This window comes from Heterodontus francisci, chromosome 23 (assembly GCF_036365525.1).
Source record: "Heterodontus francisci isolate sHetFra1 chromosome 23, sHetFra1.hap1, whole genome shotgun sequence".
Lineage (NCBI taxonomy): Eukaryota > Metazoa > Chordata > Chondrichthyes > Heterodontiformes > Heterodontidae > Heterodontus > Heterodontus francisci.
Genome location: NC_090393.1, coordinates 2164858 through 2185481, shown reverse-complemented (window position 1 = coordinate 2185481; position 20624 = coordinate 2164858). Strand labels below are relative to the sequence as shown.

Here is a 20624-nt window from a genome sequence, read left to right as displayed (position 1 = left end):
CCCAACTGAAAGAGGAAGCATTGTAGCAGTGAGGGACAAAATGAAAGAGAGAGCAGTGATGTGTTGTTAAATTGATCACTGTTTGTTGTACAGACTTTCACTGAGGAACTTCAGGCCATTTGTGTTAAGATGACCTCTGCTACTCTACAGCTGTACAATTTGACTGTACAAGACCTGCCTCCAACTCCTTCAAAATTTCACTACATTTTCAATCTGCGAGACCTGTCCAGGGTGTACAATGGACTTGTCCTTGCAACTCCTGAGAGGTGAGGTGAAAGGATTGTGTTTGCCTGATTTTTTGTAATTCAAGTTTATTATCTTACCTATTATCTTATCTTGGTGTCTTGTCAGCTGTGCCTCAGTTGGTAACTCTCTTGCCTCTGAGTCACAAGGGTTGGATTCAAGTCCCGTTCTGGGACTTGAGCACAAAAATCAAGGTTGGCACTAATGTAGTACTAAGGGAGTGCTGCACTGTTGAAGGTGCCATCTTTTAGATGACATGTTAAACTGAGGCCCCATCTATCCTCTTGGGTGGTTGTGAAAGATCCCATGTCACTATTCGAAGAAGAGCAGGAGAGTTATCCCTGGTGTTCTAGCCAAAAAAAGTCTTATCCCTCAATCAACATCATAAAAACTGATTATCTAGTCATTATCTCTTGCTGGTTGTGGGAGCTTCCTGTGTGCAAATGTAGGTGTGTCTTTTTCTTTTTTACCTGTGATTGGCTTGTGATCATCAAGGGAAAAAAAACAACTGTGCATTTTGTGCACCTTTCACATCCTCAGGACATCCCAAAGCACTTCACACCCAACAAAATATTTCTGCAGTGTAATTGCTGTAGTAATGTAGGAAACAACACAAGATCCTACAAACAGCAATGAAATAAATGACCAGACAATCAGTTTTAATGATGTTGGTTGAGGCATAAATGTTGGGCAGGACACCAGGAGAATCCCTCTGCTCTTCTTGGAATAACATCAAGGGATACTTTACACCAGTTTAATGTCTCATCCAGAAGACGAGACCTCAGGCAGTGCAGGACTCCCTCAGTACTGCGCTGAAGTGATAGCCGAGGGTATGCGCTGAAGTCTCGAGAATGGACCTTAAACCCAAGATCTTCTGACTCTCAGGTGAGAGTGCTACCCACTGAGCCAAGGATGGCATCGAATATTTACATGCAGATTGCACCCTTTAAGTGTGTGTGTGGGGGGGGGGGGGGTGGTGAATATTGTAAAGATAGTCATCTTTCTTTGATGTAACAACATTCTAGTGCATGTATACCATCAATAGTGTGACAGTGCTGCTGGGAAGAAATATCTGTTTTCTGTTCCAATTTAATTTCTGTGTTTAGTGTCTGTTCTTTTCTGCTTTGGAATCGGTTTCTGTTTTTATTATTTCATCAATTATATTGTACAAAACCTTTTTCCTTCTGGTAACATTACAGCAAACGGTGCAGTAATGTAGTGAATAAGGCACTGAACCAGCATTCCACACTGCAGCTTGTTTCATCTTTGCCTCAGCCCTGCTCCTGCACCATCACTCATGGATCCCCTCCTCCTTTTCTCACAGCCCTTGCTCCAATCTGTCCCAAAACTGTCAGGCAGCTCCATCTGCTGGGCAAAAGAATACAGAAACTCAGGGTAGGGTAAAGTAGATCTGCTGACCCAGAATGCGAACACTGTCTGCAGTTGTCAGGTTAGAGATAGAGACTAGGATTTTGTCTTGGCAACTGGGGTCTTGCCGACTGGCTAAAGCACCAGCGAGAGCCCCACATCGCCTCCTTTGGGGAAGGCCCGCTGCATTACGTGCCAAGTAGGTACTTAAATGGACAGTGGTGGGCCTTCCCTGGGATTAAGGACCCCGGCGATGGAAGTCCTGTCCACTGAGAGCTTCCGGCCAATCAGAGGCCGTGGAGGCAGTGGCTGCTGCCGGTACTGGACTCATCGGAGGCACTGGACCAGACCACAGGTGAGTCAGGGTGGGAGGGATTTCATGGGGTGGGGGTCGCAGGAGAGGTGGGGGGGGAGCGTAAGGTGGGGTTGGCAGCAAGAGCCAGGGGATGGCTCTCAGCAGGCCTCCCCTTCCCGATGCCTGGTCCCTTGTTCAGACACTGTGTCTTTTAATGAGGGACCCCGCCCCCCAACTCTGGAGCCTGCAAGCAACCTGCATGGGTTTGCTTGGCGAGATCCTCGTCTGGCAACAGGCCTGCCCGCTGCTGTGCTAATACCAGCGGAAGCAGGGTGAGGCCCCTAATTGGGCATTACTTGCCCACTTAAGGACCTCAATTGGTGGTGGGGTGGGAAGGGCATCCACAGGTCTTCCTACCCTGGGCTTAATTTGGGTGGAGGCAGGAAGGTGGTGGGTTCCCCCCACCCACCCCCCCCAACCATCGTTCCCAATTAAATGCGCTCCCCACCTCTAAACCCAAAGTGGGGAAAGCATAAAATAACCCCCCTCCCCACCCCCCCACAGAGAAACCTGGCCAAGGAAAAGATTCAATCATTCATTCTCTTTATTGAGGCTTTTAAAATATACATACCTTTATAGGAATAGTGTTTGTTGTCTACATTATGATTGCTGAGTCTTGGCTTCAATTCTGTTCTTCCTCATTGTTTAAATCTTCTGTGTTTTGGTCAGTTCTAATCACCTTGGGATATTTATGTTGAAGGTGTTACATTCAGCCTCCCAAGCCTGCTCCATCATTCAATTAGATCATGGCTGAGCTGTACCTCATCTCCATTTACCTACCTTTTGCTCTCTTTCTTTTGGGCCTCCTTATCTCGAGAGACAATGGATACGCGCCTGGAGGTGGTCAGTGGTTTGTGAAGCAGCGCCTGGAGTGGCTATAAAGGCCAATTCTGGAGTGACAGGCTCTTCCACAGGTGCTGCAGAGAAATTTGTTTGTTGGGGCTGTTGCACAGTTGGCTCTCCCCTTGCGCCTCTGTCTTTTTTCCTGCCAACTACTAAGTCTCTTCGACTCGCCACAATTTAGCCCTGTCTTTATGGCTGCCCGCCAGCTCTGGCGAATGCTGGCAACTGACTCCCACGACTTGTGATCAATGTCACACGATTTCATGTCACGTTTGCAGACGTCTTTATAACGGAGACATGGACGGCCGGTGGGTCTGATACCAGTGGCGAGCTCGCTGTACAATGTGTCTTTGGGGATCCTGCCATCTTCCATGCGGCTCACATGGCCAAGCCATCTCAAGCGCCGCTGACTCAGTAGTGTGTATAAGCTGGGGGTGTTGGCCGCTTCAAGGACTTCTGTGTTGGAGATATAGTCCTGCCACCTGATGCCAAGTATTCTCCGAAGGCAGCGAAGATGGAATGAATTGAGACGTCGCTCTTGGCTGGCATACGTTGTCCAGGCCTCGCTGCCGTAGAGCAAGGTACTGAGGACACAGGCCTGATACACTCGGACTTTTGTGTTCCGTGTCAGTGCGCCATTTTCCCACACTCTCTTGGCCAGTCTGGACATAGCAGTGGAAGCCTTACCCATGCGCTTGTTGATTTCTGCATCTAGAGACAGGTTACTGGTGATAGTTGAGCCTAGGTAGGTGAACTCTTGAACCACTTCCAGAGCGTGGTCGCCAATATTGATGGATGGAGCATTTCTGACATCCTGCCCCATGATGTTCGTTTTCTTGAGGCTGATGGTTAGGCCAAATTCATTGCAGGCAGACGCAAACCTGTCGATGAGACTCTGCAGGCATTCTTCAGTGTGAGATGTTAAAGCAGCATCGTCAGCAAAGAGGAGTTCTCTGATGAGGACTTTCCGTACTTTGGACTTCGCTCTTAGACGGGCAAGGTTGAACAACCTGCCCCCTGATCTTGTGTGGAGGAAAATTCCTTCTTCAGAGGATTTGAACGCATGTGAAAGCAGCAGGGAGAAGAAAATCCCAAAAAGTGTGGGTGCGAGAACACAGCCCTGTTTCACACCACTCAGGATAGGAAAGGGCTCTGATGAGGAGCCACCATGTTGAATTGTGCCTTTCATATTGTCATGGAATGAGGTGATGATACTTAGTAGCTTTGGTGGACATCCGATCTTTTCTAGTAGTCTGAAGAGACCACGTCTGCTGACGAGGTCAAAGGCTTTGGTGAGATCAATGAAAGCAATGTAGAGGGGCATCTGTTGTTCACGGCATTTCTCCTGTATCTGACGAAGGGAGAACAGCATGTCAATAGTCGATCTCTCTGCACGAAAGCCACACTGTGCCTCAGGGTAGACGCGCTCGGCCAGCTTCTGGAGCCTGTTCAGAGCGACTCGAGCAAAGACTTTCCCCACTATGCTGAGCAGGGAGATTCCACGGTAGTTGTTGCAGTCACCGCGGTCACCTTTGTTTTTATAGAGGGTGATGATGTTGGCATCGCGCATGTCCTGGGGTACTGCTCCCTCGTCCCAGCACAGGCATAGCAGTTCATGTAGTGCTGAGAGTATAGCAGGCTTGGCACTCTTGATTATTTCAGGGGTAATGCTGTCCTTCCCAGGGGCTTTTCCGCTGGCTAGGGAATCAATGGCATCCATTTACCTACCTTTTGCTCTATATCCCTTAATACCCTTAGCAAACAAAAATCTTTCCATCTCAGTCTTGAAAGCTCCAGATGACTCCCAGCATCCACAGCCTTTTGGGGGAGAGAGTTCCAGATTTCCACAACTCTTTGTATGAAGAAGTGCTTCCTGATTTCCCTTCCAAATGACTTAGATATAGTTTTAAGATTGTGGCCCATTGTTCTGGATTCCCCCACCAGATAAACTAGTTTCTCTTTATCTACTCTATCAAATCCTTACATTATTTTAATTACCTTGATCAGATCACAGCTCAGTCTTCTAAACTCAAGTTTCTGCCAAGTTTATGCAACTTGCCCTCATAATTTAACTCTTAAGCTCTGGTATAATTCCAGGGAATCTGCCCTGTACCGCCTCCGTGGCCATTGTATCCTTCCTGAATGCCCAGAACCTGAGCTGTTATATAAAGACAACTTGTTTGGTGACTAATAATAGTATTACTTAAAATCATACAACACAACTCCTTTCTCTCTCATTCCAGCTTTAAAGAACAAAGAACAGCACAGGAACAGGCCATTCGGCCCTCCAAGCCTGCGCCAATCTTGATGCCTGCCTAAACTAAAACCTTCTGCACTTCCGGGGACCGTATCCCTCTATTCCCATCCTATTCATTTATTTGTCAAGATGCCTTTTAAACGTCGCTATCGTACCTGCTTCCACCACCTCCCCCGGCAGCAAGTTCCAGGCACTCACCACCCTCTGTGTAAAGAACTTGCCTTGCACATCTCCTCTAAACTTTGCCCCTCTCACCTTAAACCTATGTTCCCTAGTAACTGACTCTTCCACCCTGGGAAAAAGCTTCTGACTATCCACTCTGTCCATGCTGCTCATAACTTTGTAAACCTCTATCATGTTGCCCCTCCACCTCTGTTGTTCCAGTGAAAACAATCCGAGTTTATCCAACCCCTCCTCATAGCTAATGCCCTCCAGACCAGGCTACATCCTGGTAAACCTCTTCTGTACCCACTCCAAAGCCTCCACGTCTTTCTGGTAGTGTGGCGACCAGAATTGCACGCAATATTCATTTACTATATATTTCCCACCTGCATTCGACCTTCCAAAATGCATTACCTCACATTTGTCCGGATTAAACTCCATCTGCCATTTCTCCGCCCAAGTCTCCAACCGATCTATATCCTGCTGTATCCTCTGACAATCCTCATCACTGTCCACAACTCCACCAACCTTTGGTTCGTCCGCAAACTTACTAATCAGACTAGCTGCATTTTCCTCCAAATCATTTATATATACTACAAACAGCAAAGGTCCCAGCACTGATCCCTGCGGAACACCACTAGTCACATCCCTCCATTCAGAAAAGCATCCTTCCACTGCTACCCTCTGTCCTTTATGACTGAGCCAGTTCTGTATCCATCTTGCCAGCTCACCTCTGATCCCGTGTGACTTCACCTTTTATACCAGTCTTCCATGAGGGACCTTGTCAAAGGCTTTACTGAAGTCCATATAGATAACATCTACTGCCCTTCCTTCATCACTCACCTTCGTCACTTCCTCAAAAAACTCAATACAATTAGTGAGACATGACCTCCCCTTCACAAAACCATGCTGCCTCTCGCTAATAAGTTCGTTTGTTTCCAAATGGGAGTAAATCCTGTCCCGAAGAATCCTCTCTAATAATTTCCCTACCGCTGACGTAAGGCTCACCGGCCTATAATTTCCTGGATTATCCTTGCTACCCTTCTTAAACAAAGGAATAACATTGGCTATTCTCCAGTCCTCTGGGACCTCACCTGTAGCCAATGAGGATGCAAAGATTTCTGTCAAGGCCCCAGCAATTTCTTCCCTTGCCTCCCTCAGTATTCTGGGGTAGATCCCATCAGGCCCTGGGGACTTATCTACCTTAATGCTTTGCAAGATGCCCAACACCACCTCCTTTTTGATAACGAGATGACTGAGACTGTCTACACTCCCTTCCCTAGGCTCATCATCCACCAAGTCCTTCTCTTTGGTGAATACTGATGCAAAGTACTCATTTAGTACCTCGCCCATTTCCTCTGTCTCCACACATAGATTCCCTCCTCTGTCCTTGAGTGGGCCAACCGTTTCCCTGGTTACCCTCTTACTCTTTATATACATATAAAAAGCCTTGGGATTTTCCTTAATCCTGTTTGCCAATGACTTTTCATGACCCCTTTTAGCCCTCCTGACTCCTTGCTTAAGTTCCTTCCTACTGTCTTTATATTCCTCAAGGGATTCGTCTGTTCCTGGCCTTCCAGCCCTTACGAATGCTTCCTTTTTCTTAATGACTGGGCTGACAATATCCCGCGTTATCCAAGGTTCCCGAAACTTGCCAAACTTATCCTTCTTCCTCACAGGAACATGCTGGTCCTGGATTCTAATCAACTGACGTTTGAAAGACTCCCACATGTCAGATGTTGATTTACCCTCAAACAGCCGCCCCCTATCTAAATTCTTCAGTTCCTGCCTAATATTGTTATAATTAGCCTTCCCCCAATTTAGCACCTTCACCCGAGGACTACTCTTATCCTTATCCACAAGTAGCTTAAAACTTATGGAATTATGGCCACTGCTCCCGAAATGCTCCCCTACTGAAACTTCGACCACCTGGCCTGACTCATTCCCCAATACCAGGTCCAGTATGGCCCCATCCCTAGTTGGACTTTTCTTCCAATCACCAATTATGGTGCCAAAGTGAAGTAGCTGCCTTAGAATCTACTTGTAATCCAATGTGGTGCCCTCCTGGTTTGTGCGGTTCAGTCTCACACTGGGCCATTAATCCTTTGTGGGAATGCCAAGCAATGCCCTTGAAATGTAATTTGGCCCATAGCTGTTTTATTAATGATTTATTTGCATTGCTGAGTGGCCTTGGTGTTGGAGGGAACAGCTGCAGCATTAAGAATATAGGAAAAGGAGGAGGCCATTCAGCCCCTCAAGCCTGTTCTACTGCTCAATTAGATTATGGCTGATTGGTTCTTCCACTCCACCTACCCATCTTAGCTCAATATCCCTTGATGCCCCTACCCAATAAAAATCTATCAATCTTGATTTTGAAAGCTCCATCGACAGGAGGAACAAGTTCCAGATTTCTACGATCCTTCATATAAGATTGTCATTTGTTCATTTATTAACTTGCACTCACAATTGCTCTCTTCCTTCCGATATCTGCCAAGGTTTCAGACAGTTGCACAGATGATCAGACTCTGGAGGAATGAATGCCTTCGAGTGTTTCATGACAGGCTCATTAATGAAGTGGACAAAAAGCTGGTTAGTGTAAAAATCAACTGAGGGATCCAACAGTGACATTTTTTGAACTTTGAGTCACTCGACGTTGGGGGATGTGGCGGGGGGCTCATAAAATTATGCCAGGAGAGGCCTGCTTTGACCCCTGACGTCGAGAAGGCCCCGCCAGATATTAGCGGTGGCAGCGAGGCCTTGGTGCCCACCACCCCCCCCCCCCGCTCGGCGGTGGGGCCTTCATCTAAATATTTCAATGAGTATTAATGAAATGCAAATTAACTTACCTGCTGACGGCGGCTCTTCTACGCCAATTCTACATCCAACCGGCCGCAACACGTGTGCTTTCAGGACTCCGTTGGAGTTCCAAGGCGAGACACTGGTGGGGAGGGAGTAGGAATAAAATTATCAGGGCGGAAGGGGTGTGGAACTTTTTATTGGCTGTGGGAATGGTGGGAAGGGGTTGAAAAGCAAATGTGAGAAGGGGTAAAGTTCGGGTCGGGAATAAAATAAGTTTTGTGAATACAGGGCAATGAAATGACCATTGGGGGGTTGGGAAAGGGCCTCCTAATAATTTATGAAAAACAAATTACATCTAATATACCTTTAAAAATTAAAACTTTTGCTAATGGCTTGAAGCCCTTTAAGAATGGCGCCTGGGCAGTGGCGCCGGATGCCGTTGCCGAGGACGCAGCGGCCGCCCCCTCTCCGTCATTGGGGGTGACCCTGCACCCCCTCCATTTAAATCAGCCCCCACACTTAATATCGCGGGGGCTGTGTGGCGGCACTTCCGTGTTGTAAGGCCGCCGCTCTCAGTGTGCCACTGCGGAGCGCGGTGTGCTACTAAAATTCAGCCCATTATTTCAGATGATACAGATTGCTGTGCCATTTCCTGGTAACATTCTCCTCAGTGTATTTTGTAGGTCAACAATATCTTATGACCACAAAATATATTTAAAATGTACTATTTAAACATATAAGAATATGATTTAAGGAGAATTTTTGTTAAATATATCAAAAATTTGATGACTCAATTTCCATTCCTTCAATTTTTTTTTTCTTTTCATTATTTTTGTATTTTAAGGTTCAAGGTCACATTACAAAATTAATAGAGGAACATTTCCCAAGTGTATTGGAGCAAGCCATAAGGGATCCAATACTGTTTGGGGACTACCGAACTTTCATGAATGAGGGAGAGCCTCGTATATATGAAGATATTCAGGATTACGAGGCAGCTAAAGCTCTGTTTCAGGTAAGCAGTAAAAGCTGATAAATTATTGCAAGAAGGTAAAGCCTGATTATGATTTGTGTGTAAGGATCCATTCATAATTTTTTTTAGAGCTCAGAATAATCCACTCTCTTTGAAAAATGTGGTAAAAAATAAATGTTTGTACATAGAGCATTACTATCCCTCGCATGCAGTACCCCTGTGACAAAAATATTTAGGAATGGCCCTAGTGAGGACCTCCAAATCAGAGAAATATTTCATTGTATTGTTGCCTTTGATGCTAAGTTTTCAATCAGTGCTGCACTGACACTTCAGTTATTTTACTTTGAATGCAGCATCATTGCTAGTTTTTACCATCACTGTCTCACCTCTGTCAGAAGTTGTGGGTTCAAGACTCTCTCCAGAGACTTGAGCATGTGATATGGGCTGATACTCGAGTGCAGTGCTGAGGGAACGCAGCACTCTGAGTTCCTGTATGCTTGCTTAGGGAAGGTGTTGAAGACCCACAGCAGTATCTCCTAATGTCCTGGCCAACATTCCTACTCCACCAAAAACAGATTTACTTGCCATTTCTGAAGAAGGGTCACTGACCTGAAACGTTAACTCTGCTTCTCTCTCCACAGATGCTGCAAGACCTGCTGAGTATTTCCAGCATTTCTTGTTTTTATTTCAGATTTCCAGCATCCGCAGTATTTTGCTTTTATTTACTTGTCATTGCTGTTCGTGGGATTGTATTGAATGCAAAATGGTTGCTGCATTTGCTTACATAACAGCAGTGACTGTAGTTCGAAGTAATTCACTGTAAGTGACCATTTTGAGATGTTTCTGAGAAATATGATGAGTCGCTATATGAATGCAATTTTCTTTTATTTGAAAACAGTCCAATTTTAATTTGGCTCTCATTGCACCAACAGAGTATTGCATTCAAGTAAAAGAAATCACTAGTTAAATTTGATTTATTCGTTAATAGGAAATTTTGGAAGAGTACAATGAGTTCAAGGCTCATATGAAACTGGTGTTATTTGATGATGCTCTGGAACACTTGACCCGTATTCATCGTATCATCAGGATGGATCGTGGCCACGCCCTGCTTGTAGGTGTTGGTGGATCAGGCAAGCAGTCCCTGACTAAACTGGCAGCATTCACAGCAAACTGTGAGGTAAGCAGTCGTATTCCCTGCACACCATGCAGCTCGCATTGTAATAAATGTCACAAGGCTGTAATTTATACAAAATGTTACTACATAAAGGCTGAGTAAAGAATGAACAGAAGAGTTTTGCACAGAAGGCAGCACTGATGAACACTGCACCATTTCTGTATTGTTCACATCAGATTTTTGAGATTGTGCTCAGTCGTGGTTATGGAGAAACTAATTTGCGAGATGATTTGAAGTCCCTGTATCTGAGACTAGGTATCGAGGACAAGCCAACAGTCTTTCTCTTTACGGATGCACATGTGACAGAGGAAGGATTCCTGGAGCTGATCAATAACATGTTAACATCAGGTACACTAAGAACAACACTGACCAGCTCATGCAAAGATGGCATCACTGAAATCTTCCTTAATAAAAAACCGTGAATGGCTTTCTAGATTTAAATAGTTGGTCTCATGTCGACATCACCACGGTAGAGGAAATTTCATAACTTAATGCAGTTGTTTCTGTTTTGTAAACATTAGTGAGAAATATTTACAGTTACATATCAGGCCTTGAATATTAAAGTTCAGGGTTGATGTAGCTAATGGAACAGGAACATTGGTAATTCCTGAAGCCATTTTCTAAAATGTTAAAATATAGTTTTGCTATGTTTATCATTTAGTATAATCTTTTATTAATTTTCTGCATTTTAACTTTTCTTTTGAATGGCCATCCCTGATTAGATTTCTGTTGGATTTGTTGATGCCTCACTGTTATCACTAAACGTCCAATCAGATTAGAATTAGAATTAGAATATTACAGCGCAGTACAGGCCCTTCGGCCCTCGATGTTGCGCCGACCTGTGAAACCATCTGACCTACACTATTCCATTTTCATCCATATGTCTATCCAAAGACCACTTAAATGCCCTTAAAGTTGGCGAGTCTACTACTGTTGCAGGCAGGGCGTTCCACGCCCCTACTACTCTCTGAGTAAAGAAACTACCTCTGACATCTGTCCTATATCTATCACCCCTCAACTTAAAGCTATGTCCCCTCGTGTTTGCCATCACCATCCGAGGAAAAAGACTCTCACTATCCACCCTATCTAACCCTCTGATTATCTTATATGTCTCTATTAAGTCACCTCTCCTCCTCCTTCTCTCCAACGAAAACAACCTCAAGTCCCTCAGCCTTTCCTCGTAAGACCTTCCCTCCATACCAGGCAACATCCTAGTAAATCTCCTCTGCACCCTTTCCATAGCTTCCACATCCTTCCTATAATGCGGTGACCAGAACTGCACGCAATACTCCAGGTGCGGTCTCACCAGAGTTTTGTACAGCTGCAGCATGACATCGTGGCTCCGAAACTCGATCCCCCTACTAATAAAAGCTAACACACCATATGCCTTCTTAACAGCCCTATTAACCTGGGTGGCAACCTTCAGGGATTTATGCACCTGGACACCAAGATCTCTCTGTTCATCTACACTACCAAGAATCTTCCCATTAGCCCAGTACTCTGCATTCCTGTTACTCCTTCCAAAGTGAATCACCTCGCACTTTTCCGCATTAAACTCCATTTGCCATCTCTCAGCCCAGCTCTGCAGCCTATCTATGTCCCTCTGTACCCTACAACATCCTTCGGCACTATCCACAACTCCACCGACCTTCGTGTCATCTGCAAATTTACTAACCCACCCTTCTACATCCTCTTCCAGGTCATTTATAAAAATGACAAACAGCAGTGGCCCCAAAACAGATCCTTGCGGTACACCACTAGTAACTAGACTCCAGGATGAACATTTGCCATCAACCACCACCCTCTGTCTTCTTTCAGCTAGCCAATTTCTGATCCAAAGCTCTAAATCACCTTCAACCCCATACTTCCATATTTTCTGCAATAGCCTACCGTGGGGAACCTTATCAAACGCCTTACTGAAATCCATATACACCACATCCACTGCTTTACCCTCATCCACCTGTTTGGTCACCTTCTCGAAAAACTCAATAAGGTTTGTGAGGCACGACCTACCCGTCACAAAACCGTGCTGACTGTCGCTAATGAACTTATTCTTTTCAAGATGATTATAAATCCTGTCTCTTATAACCTTTTCCAACATTTTACCCACAACCGAAGTAAGGCTCACAGGTCTATAATTACCAGGGCTGTCTCTACTCCCCTTCTTGAACAAGGGACAACATTTGCTATCCTCCAGTCTTCCGGCACTATTCCTGTCGGCAATGACGACATAAAGATCAAGGACAAAGGCTCTGCAATCTCCTCCCTAGCTTCCCAGAGAATCCTAGGATAAATCCCATCTGGCCCAGGGGACTTATCTATTTCACACTTTCCAAAATTGCTAACACCTCCTCCTTGTGAACCTCAATCCCATCTAGCCTAGTAGCCTGAATCTCAGTATTCTCCTCGACAACATTTTCTTTCTCTACTGTAAATACTGACGCAAAATATTCATTTAACACTTCCCCTACCTCCTCTGATTCCACACACAACTTCCCACTACTATCCTTGATTGGCCCTAATCTAACTCTAGTCATTCTTTTATTCCTGATATACCTATAGAAAGCCTTAGGGTTTTCCCTGATCCTATCCGCCAATGACTTCTCATGTCCTCTCCTTGCTCTTCTTAGCTCTCCCTTTAGATCCTTCCTGGCTAGCTTGTAACTCTCAAGCGCCCTAACTGAGCCTTCACATCTCATCCTAACATAAGCCTTCTTCTTCCTCTTGACAAGCGCTTCAGCTTCTTTAGTAAACCACGGCTCCCTCGCTCGACAACTTCCTCCCTGCCTGACAGGTACATACTTATCAAGGACACGCAGTAGCTGCTCTTTGAATAAGCTCCACGTTTCGATTGTTCCCATCCCCTGCAGTTTCCTTCCCCATCCTACGCATCCTAAATCTTGCCTAATCGCATCATAATTTCCTTTCCCCCAGCTATAATTCTTGCCCTGCAGTATATACCTGTCCCTGCCCATCGCTATGGTAAACCTAACCGAATTGTGATCACTATCACCAAAGTGCTCACCTACATCTAAATCTAACACCTGGCTGGGTTCATTTCCCAGTACCAAATCCAATGTGGCATCGCCCCTGGTTGGCCTGTCTACATACTGTGTCAGAAAACCCTCCTGCACACACTGGACAAAACTGACCCATCTAAAGTACTCGAACTATAGTATTTCCAGTCGATATTTGGAAAGTTAAAGATGTACAGGAGTTTGTGTGATGGTAAAAAAAAAAGAGAGGGTGATAACTGTAGTTTCTCTCAAGAATTAGGGCGGCACAGAGGCGCAGTGGTTAGCACCGCAGCCTCACAGCTCCAGCGACTCGGGTTCGATTCTGGGTACTGCCTGTATGGAGTTTGCAAGTTCTCCCTGTGTCTGCGTGGGTTTCCTCCGGGTGCTCCGGTTTCCTCCCACATGCCAAAGACTTGCAGGTTGATAGGTAAATTGGCCATTTGAAATTGCCCCTAGTATAGTTAGGTGGTAGGGAAATATAGGAACAGGTGGGGATGTGGTAGGAATATGGAATTAGTGTGGGATTAGTATAAATGGGTGGTTGATGGTCGGCACAGACTCGGTGGGCCGAAGGGCCTGTTTCAGTGCTGTATCTCTAAACTAAACTAAACAATTCTTGGTTGCACCATCAGGTCAACCAAGACAAGCCAATTGTTTGACTGCTTTAACAATAATAAAATAATACAATATCTTAAGATTTATAACTGGCTTGGTAAGATAGTTCTTCGGATGTTTGTTTCACAATTTTGAGATTGAAATCTTTTTGTGTAATGAGGAGACAGCGAAAAGTGATGGAATTTATTTTTTAAATGTTCTTTTCTAGGAATGGTCCCAGCACTTTTCCCAGATGAAGAGAAGGAGCCCATTTTAGGACAGATAAGAGATGAAGCTATGAAAGCTGGTTCCAGTCCAGCAAAAGAGAGTATCTGGCAGTATTTTGTTAATAAGAGTGCCGATAATCTGCACATTATACTGGGCATGTCGCCTGTTGGTGAAATACTACGGAGACGATGTAGAAATTTCCCAGGTCTGTGAAACTTTTTTGGCTGCTTTCTCATAACTGTGTGTTTTACTATTTATTTTAAGAACGGCTTTGGTATTGACATAAGGTGAAATGCTGCATTATGATTGCATTTAATCTGTAATCAAAGTGGGCTCATGAGGACATTTTTCAAAGCCACTGCTTTTACTTTAGAGGAACTAACAATATGAAGTACATGTTTCTTTCGGTATCTGAGTGTTACACCATTTAACAGATGGACTGAGCATTAGCGGGGCGAGCGTTGGGGTGAGCGTTGATGAGGCGAGCGTTGATGAGGCGAGCGTTGGCGGGGCGAGCGTTGGGGTGAGCGTTGATGAGGCGAGCGTTGATGAGGCGAGCGTTGATGAGGCGAGCGTTGATGAGGCGAGCGTTGATGAGGCGAGCGTTGATGAGGCGAGCGTTGATGAGGCGAGCGTTGGCGGGGTGAGATTTGGCGGGGTGAGATTTGGCGGGGTGAGATTTGGCGGGGTGAGATTTGGCGGGGTGAGATTTGGCGGGGTGAGATTTGGCGGGGTGAGATTTGGCGGGGTGAGATTTGGCGGGGTGAGATTTGGCGGGGTGAGATTTGGCGGGGTGAGATTTGGCGGGGTGAGATTTGGCGGGGTGAGATTTGGCGGGGTGAGCGTTGGCGGGGTGAGATTTGGCGGGGCGAGCGTTGATGAGGTGAGCGTTGGCGGGGCGAGCGTTGGCGGGGCGAGCGTTGACGAGGCGAACGTTGGCGGGGTGAGATTTGGCGGGGTGAGATTTGGCGGGGTGAGATTTGGCGGGGTGAGATTTGGCGGGGTGAGATTTGGCGGGGTGAGATTTGGCGGGTTGAGATTTGGCAGGGTGAGATTTGGCGAGGTGAGCGTTGAAGAGGTGAGCATTGCTGGGGTGAGCGTTGCTGGGGTGAGCGTTGCTGGGGTGAGCGTTGCTGGGGTGAGCGTTGCTGGGGTGAGCGTTGCTGGGGTGAGCGTTGCTGGGGTGAGCGTTGCTGGGGTGAGCGTTGCCGGGGTGAGCGTTGGCGGGGTGAGCGTTGGCGGGGTGAGCGTTGGCGGGGTGAGCGTTGGCGGGGTGAAATTTGGCGGGATGAGCGTTGATGAGGTGAGCGTTGGCGGGGTGAGCGTTGGCGGGGTGAGCGTTGGCGAGGTGAGCGTTGGCGAGGTGAGCGTTGGCGGGGTGAGCGTTGGCGAGGTGAGCGTTGGCGAGGTGAGCGTTGACGAGGTGAGCGTTGACGAGGTGAGCTTTGGCGGGGTGAGCGTTGACGAGGTGAACGTTGGCGGGGTGAGCGTTGGCGGGGTGAGCGTTGGCGGGGTGAGCGTTGATGAGGTGAAGGTTGGCGGGGTGTGCGTTGATGAGGTGAGCTTTGGCGGGGTGAGCGTTGATGAGGTGAATGTTGGCGGGGTGAGCTTTGGCGGGGTGAGCGTTGATGAGGTGAGCTTTAGCGGGGTGAGCTTTGGCGGTGTGAGCTTTGGCGGGGTGAGCGTTGGCGGGGTGAGCGTTGGCGGGGTGAGCGTTGGCGGGGTGAGCGTTGGCGGGGTGAGCGTTGACGAGGTGAGCGTTGACGAGGTGAGCGTTGACGGGGTGAGCGTTGACGGGGTGAGCGTTGACGGGGTGAGCGTTGACGGGGTGAGCGTTGGCGGGGTGAGCGTTGGCGGGGTGAGCGTTGACGAGGCGAGCGTTGACGAGGCGAGCGTTGGCTGGGCGAGCGTTGGCGGGGCGAGCGTTGGCGGGGCGAGCGTTGGCGGGGTGAGCGTTGGCGGGGTGAGCGTTGGCGGGGTGAGCGTTGGCGGGGTGAGCGTTGGCGGTGTGAGCGTTGGCTGGGCGAGCGTTGATGAGGTGAGCGTTGATGAGGTGAGCGTTGGCGGGGTGAGCGTTGGCGGGGTGAGCGTTGGCGGGGTGAGCGTTGGCGGGGTGAGCGTTGGCGGGGTGAGCGTTGACGGGGTGAGCGTTGGCGGGGTGAGCGTTGGCGGGGTGAGCGTTGGCGGCGTGAGCGTTGACGAGGCGAGCGTTGACGAGGCGAGCGTTGGCGGTGTGAGCGTTGGCTGGGCGAGCGTTGGCTGGGCGAGCGTTGATGAGGTGAGCGTTGGCTGGGTGAGCGTTGGCTGGGTGAGCGTTGGCTGGGTGAGCGTTGGCTGGGTGAGCGTTGGCTGGGTGAGCGTTGGCTGGGTGAGCGTTGGCTGGGTGAGCGTTGATGAGGTGAGCGTTGATGAGGTGAGCGTTGATGAGGTGAGCGTTGGCGGGGTGAGCGTTGGCGGGGTGAGCGTTGATGAGGTGAGCGTTGATGAGGTGAGCGTTGATGAGGTGAGCGTTGATGAGGTGAGCGTTGATGAGGTGAGCGTTGATGAGGTGAGCTTTGGCGGGGTGAGCGTTGATGAGGTGAGCGTTGATGAGGTGAGCGTTGGCGGGGTGAGCGTTGGCGGGGTGAGCGTTGGCGGGGTGAGCGTTGGCGGGGTGAGCGTTGGCGGGGCGAGCGTTGGCTGGGCGAGCGTTGGCTGGGCGAGCGTTGGCTGGGCGAGCGTTGGCTGGGCGAGCGTTGGCTGGCCTTTTTATTATCCTTTTTGTATGTTCGCATGCACATAATTTCAAGTTTCCCTTGCACTTCTGTGGTGTCTTTGGTCCTTTTACAAGTGCTATTTAACTGCAAGCTGTTGTTGTTACAATCTGAAACTGTCGCATCACATCTCCTGTCAATCCAGAAGGTGGAAAATATCAAATAATTTCATACAAGTTAATAATACCATTGGTCTCCTGACATATTGCTCCCACCTCCCAGTCTGTAAATGTCTCCCCTAATTTGCTCCACTTTACTACAGCAAAGTATATATAAAATTCTGAGATTCTATGATTTTGCTTAAAGGATTATTAGTTGAGACAAAATCTCTCCGCTATTATCTTTCAAATAAAAGGGTGTAGTAGTGTCGTGGTTATGCTGCTGGAATAGTAATACAGATGCTCGAACTATTAATCCAGAGAATGTGAATGCTCATGGCACCATGGCAGCTTGAGAATTTGAATTCCGTTTTTTTTAAAAATCAGGAAATAAGGAAAACAGCTGACCTTGCCAGTGACACCCATATCCCGAGAATGGATAAAAAAGAGCTAACAAAAATTTTTGGGCCCCTTTGATGTATGAAAACACTGCCTGCTGAATGTCTAAATTCGTCACTATGGTTTTTGACCACCTATGATTTCTTTAGTTTAGTTTAGAGATACAGCACTGAAACAGGCCCTTCGGCCCATCGAGTCTGTGCCGACCATCAACCACCCATATTATACTAATCCTACACTAATTCCATTTTCCTACCACATCCCCACCTGTCCCTATATCCTCCCTACCACCTACCAATACTAGGGGCAATTTATAATGGCCAATTTACCTATCAACCTGCAAGTCTTTGGCATGTAGGAGGAAACCGGAGCACCCGGAGGAAACCCACGCAGACACGGAGAACTTGCAAACTCCACACAGGCAGTACCCAGAATTGAACCCAGGTCGCTGGAGCTGTGAGGCTGCAGTGCTAACCACTGTGCCGCCCCTAGATATTTTTGTAGTCTTGTTGTCATTCCATTTTATATTTATTAAATGGCCCGGAAATGTTAACACCTGAATATTCAGTTTATGAACACTATAAAAAGTTTTACTTTGCTACTTATATATTCTGGAAGACTGTATGAGCCATCTAAATGTTCTGTTATCCAAATATCCAGTTCTCTGACTGAAAGAGTCTTCTCTGTTCCAGGTCTTGTGAATAACACTGGGATTGACTGGTTTTTACAGTGGCCTCCCCAGGCTCTGCTTGCTGTTGCACAGTCATTCTTAGGTGAGGAAGAATGACTTGGCCAATAAATGCATGTTTTAGAAGTGATAAGTGGAGCCCTGAAAGATTCATACAAGAGCATTTTGCATCGCTATCCTTCCCAATACTAAGCTGAACTGCTAAAAGTGAAGTAACTGCATGGGATAGACTCATACTGAGGCACATTTAATTGTTGTTTATCATTACAGGAAAGAATCCAATGATTCCTACTAAACATTTTGAGAATGTGATAGACCATGTGGTTATGGTGCATGGCTCTGTCGAAAGGTTCAGTCTGACATTCCTGCAGAAGCTTCGACGCAGCAACTATGTCACTCCAAAAAACTACCTGGACTTCATCAATACATATGCTAGATTACTAGATGAGAAAGATCAATTCATTTTGGGTAGGAGAATATCTTTTGATATTTTTGAGAAAATACTTAAACTAGAAGTTGGCAAAAATATGTTGATTGAGAAAAAAATGAATTCTTTTTAAATCATTCCAACATTTATTCTTAACTACAAATTTGTTAGCAAAACATTAGCATTTGTTTAATTGCGTTGATGTTTAATCAAACTGCAGAGAAAACATCACAAACTCCATATCGTGTTTTCTACAGCAATAGCTTGCCTTGTTATAACACCTTTAACCGAGACACTTCACAGAGGTGCAATCAGACAAAAATGGATGCTGAACCAAAGAAGGCGAGATCAGGAGGGGTGACCAAAAGCTTGGTCAAAGAGATGGGTGAGAAGGGGAATCTTAAAAAGGTGATGGAAATAGACAGGTAGAGCGATTTGGGGTAGGAATTCTCAAGCATAGGACCTAGACAGCTGAAGGCATGGATTTCTTTTATTCGTTCATGGGATGCGGGCATCATTGGCTAGGCCAGCATTTATTGACCATCCCTCATTGCCCTTGAGAAGGTGGTGGTGAGCTGCCTTCTTGAACCGCTGCAGTCCATTTGGGGTAGGTACATCCACAGTGCTGTTAGGAAGGGAGTTCCAGGATTTTGACCCAGCGACAGTGAAGGAACGACGATATAGTTCCAAATCAGGATGCTCTGCGACTTGGAGGGGAACTTGCAGGTGGTGGTGTTGCCATGCAATTGCTGCCCTTGTCCTTCTAGGTGGTAGAGGTCGCGAGTTTGGAAAGTGCTTTCTAAGGAGCCTTGGTGTGTTGCTGCAATGCATCTTGCAGATTGTACACACTGCATCAGTGGGGGAGGGAGTGAATGTTTAAGGTGGTGGATGGTGTGCCAATCAAGTGGGCTGCTTTGTCCTGGATGGTGTCGAGCTTCTTGAGTGTTGTTGGAGCTGCATCCATCCAGGCAAGTGGAGAGTATTCCGTCACATTCCTGACTTGTGCCTTGTAGATGGTGGACAGGATTTGGCGAGTCAGGAGGTGAGTTACTCACCACAGAATTCCCAGCCTCTGACCTGCTTTTGCAGCCACGGTATTTATATGGCTACTCCAGTTCAGTTTCTGGTCAATGGTAATCCCTAGGATGTTGATAGTGGGGGATTGAGCGATCATAATTCCATTGAATGTCAAGGGGAGATGGTTAGATTCTCTCTTGTTGGAGGTGGTCATTGCCTGACACTTGTGTGGCGCGAATGTTACTTGCCACTTATCAGCCCAAGCCTATATATTGTCCAAGTCTTGCTGCATTTCTACACGGGTTGCTTCAGTATCTGAGGCATTGCGAATGGTGCTGAACATTGTGCAATCATCAGCGAACATCCCCACTTCTGACCTTATGGTTGAAGGAAGGTCATTAATGAAGCAGCTGAAGATGGTTGGGCCTAGGACACTACCCTGAGGAACTCCTGCAGTGATCTGGAGCTGAGATAATTGACCTCCAACAACCACAACCATCTTCCTTTGCGCTAGGTATGACTGCAACCAGCGGGGAGTTTTCCCCCTAATTCCCATTGACTCCAGTTTTGCTAGGGCTCCTTGATGCCATACTCGGTCAAATGCTGCCTTGATGTCAAGGGCAGTTATTCTCACCTCACCTCTTCAGTTCAGCTCTATTGTCCATGTTTGAACCAAGGCTGAAATGAGGTCAGGAGCTGAGTGGCCCTGGCGAAACCCAAACTGAGCGTCAGTGAGCAGGTTATTGCTAAGCAAGTGCTGCTTGATAGCTCTGTCAATGACATCTTCCATCACTTTACTGATGATTGAGAGTAGACTAATGGGGTGGTAATTGGCCGGGTTGGACTTGTCCTGCTTTTTGTGTACAGGACATACCTGGGCAACTTTCCACATTGCCAGGTAGATGCCAGTGTCATAGCTGCACTGGAACAGCTTGGCTACGGGCGCAGCAAGTTCTGGAGCATAGGTTTTCAGTACAATTGCCGGAATATTGTCAGGGCCCATAGTCTTTGCAGTATCCTGTGCCTTCAGTCGTTTCAAGCTGAAGCAGTGGAAAGGTAAGCTGCGGGGAAGATGTCGAGAGGCTGCAAAGAGATATGGACAGGGTAAGTGAGTGGGCAACAAGATGGCAAATGGAGTATAATGTAGGGAAGTGTGAAGTTGTTCACTTTGGCCATAAAAATAGAAAAGCAGAATATTTTTTAAAAGATGTGAAACTGGTAAGTGTTGTTCA

At 47.0% G+C, this 20624-nt stretch overlaps 1 protein-coding gene across 11 annotated transcripts in view; it reads left to right on the top strand.

The window, feature by feature from the left end:
- The window catches only part of dnah10 (dynein axonemal heavy chain 10), a 323633-nt gene that overhangs the window by 186779 nt on the left and 116230 nt on the right, over positions 1–20624 (top strand). For all 11 annotated transcript variants that reach the window (XR_010977212.1, XM_068054492.1, XM_068054489.1 and 8 more), the window contains 8 exons: positions 94–266; positions 7724–7817; positions 8872–9039; positions 9986–10174; positions 10348–10519; positions 14012–14215; positions 17953–18033; positions 18219–18416. Coding sequence is in view for 10 of the 11 variants with exons in the window: in XM_068054492.1 (XP_067910593.1) it covers positions 94–266; positions 7724–7817; positions 8872–9039; positions 9986–10174; positions 10348–10519; positions 14012–14215; positions 17953–18033; positions 18219–18416 (1279 nt within the window). In the remaining variant the exon portion in view is untranslated. The remainder of the gene's footprint in view (positions 1–93; positions 267–7723; positions 7818–8871; positions 9040–9985; positions 10175–10347; positions 10520–14011; positions 14216–17952; positions 18034–18218; positions 18417–20624) is intronic.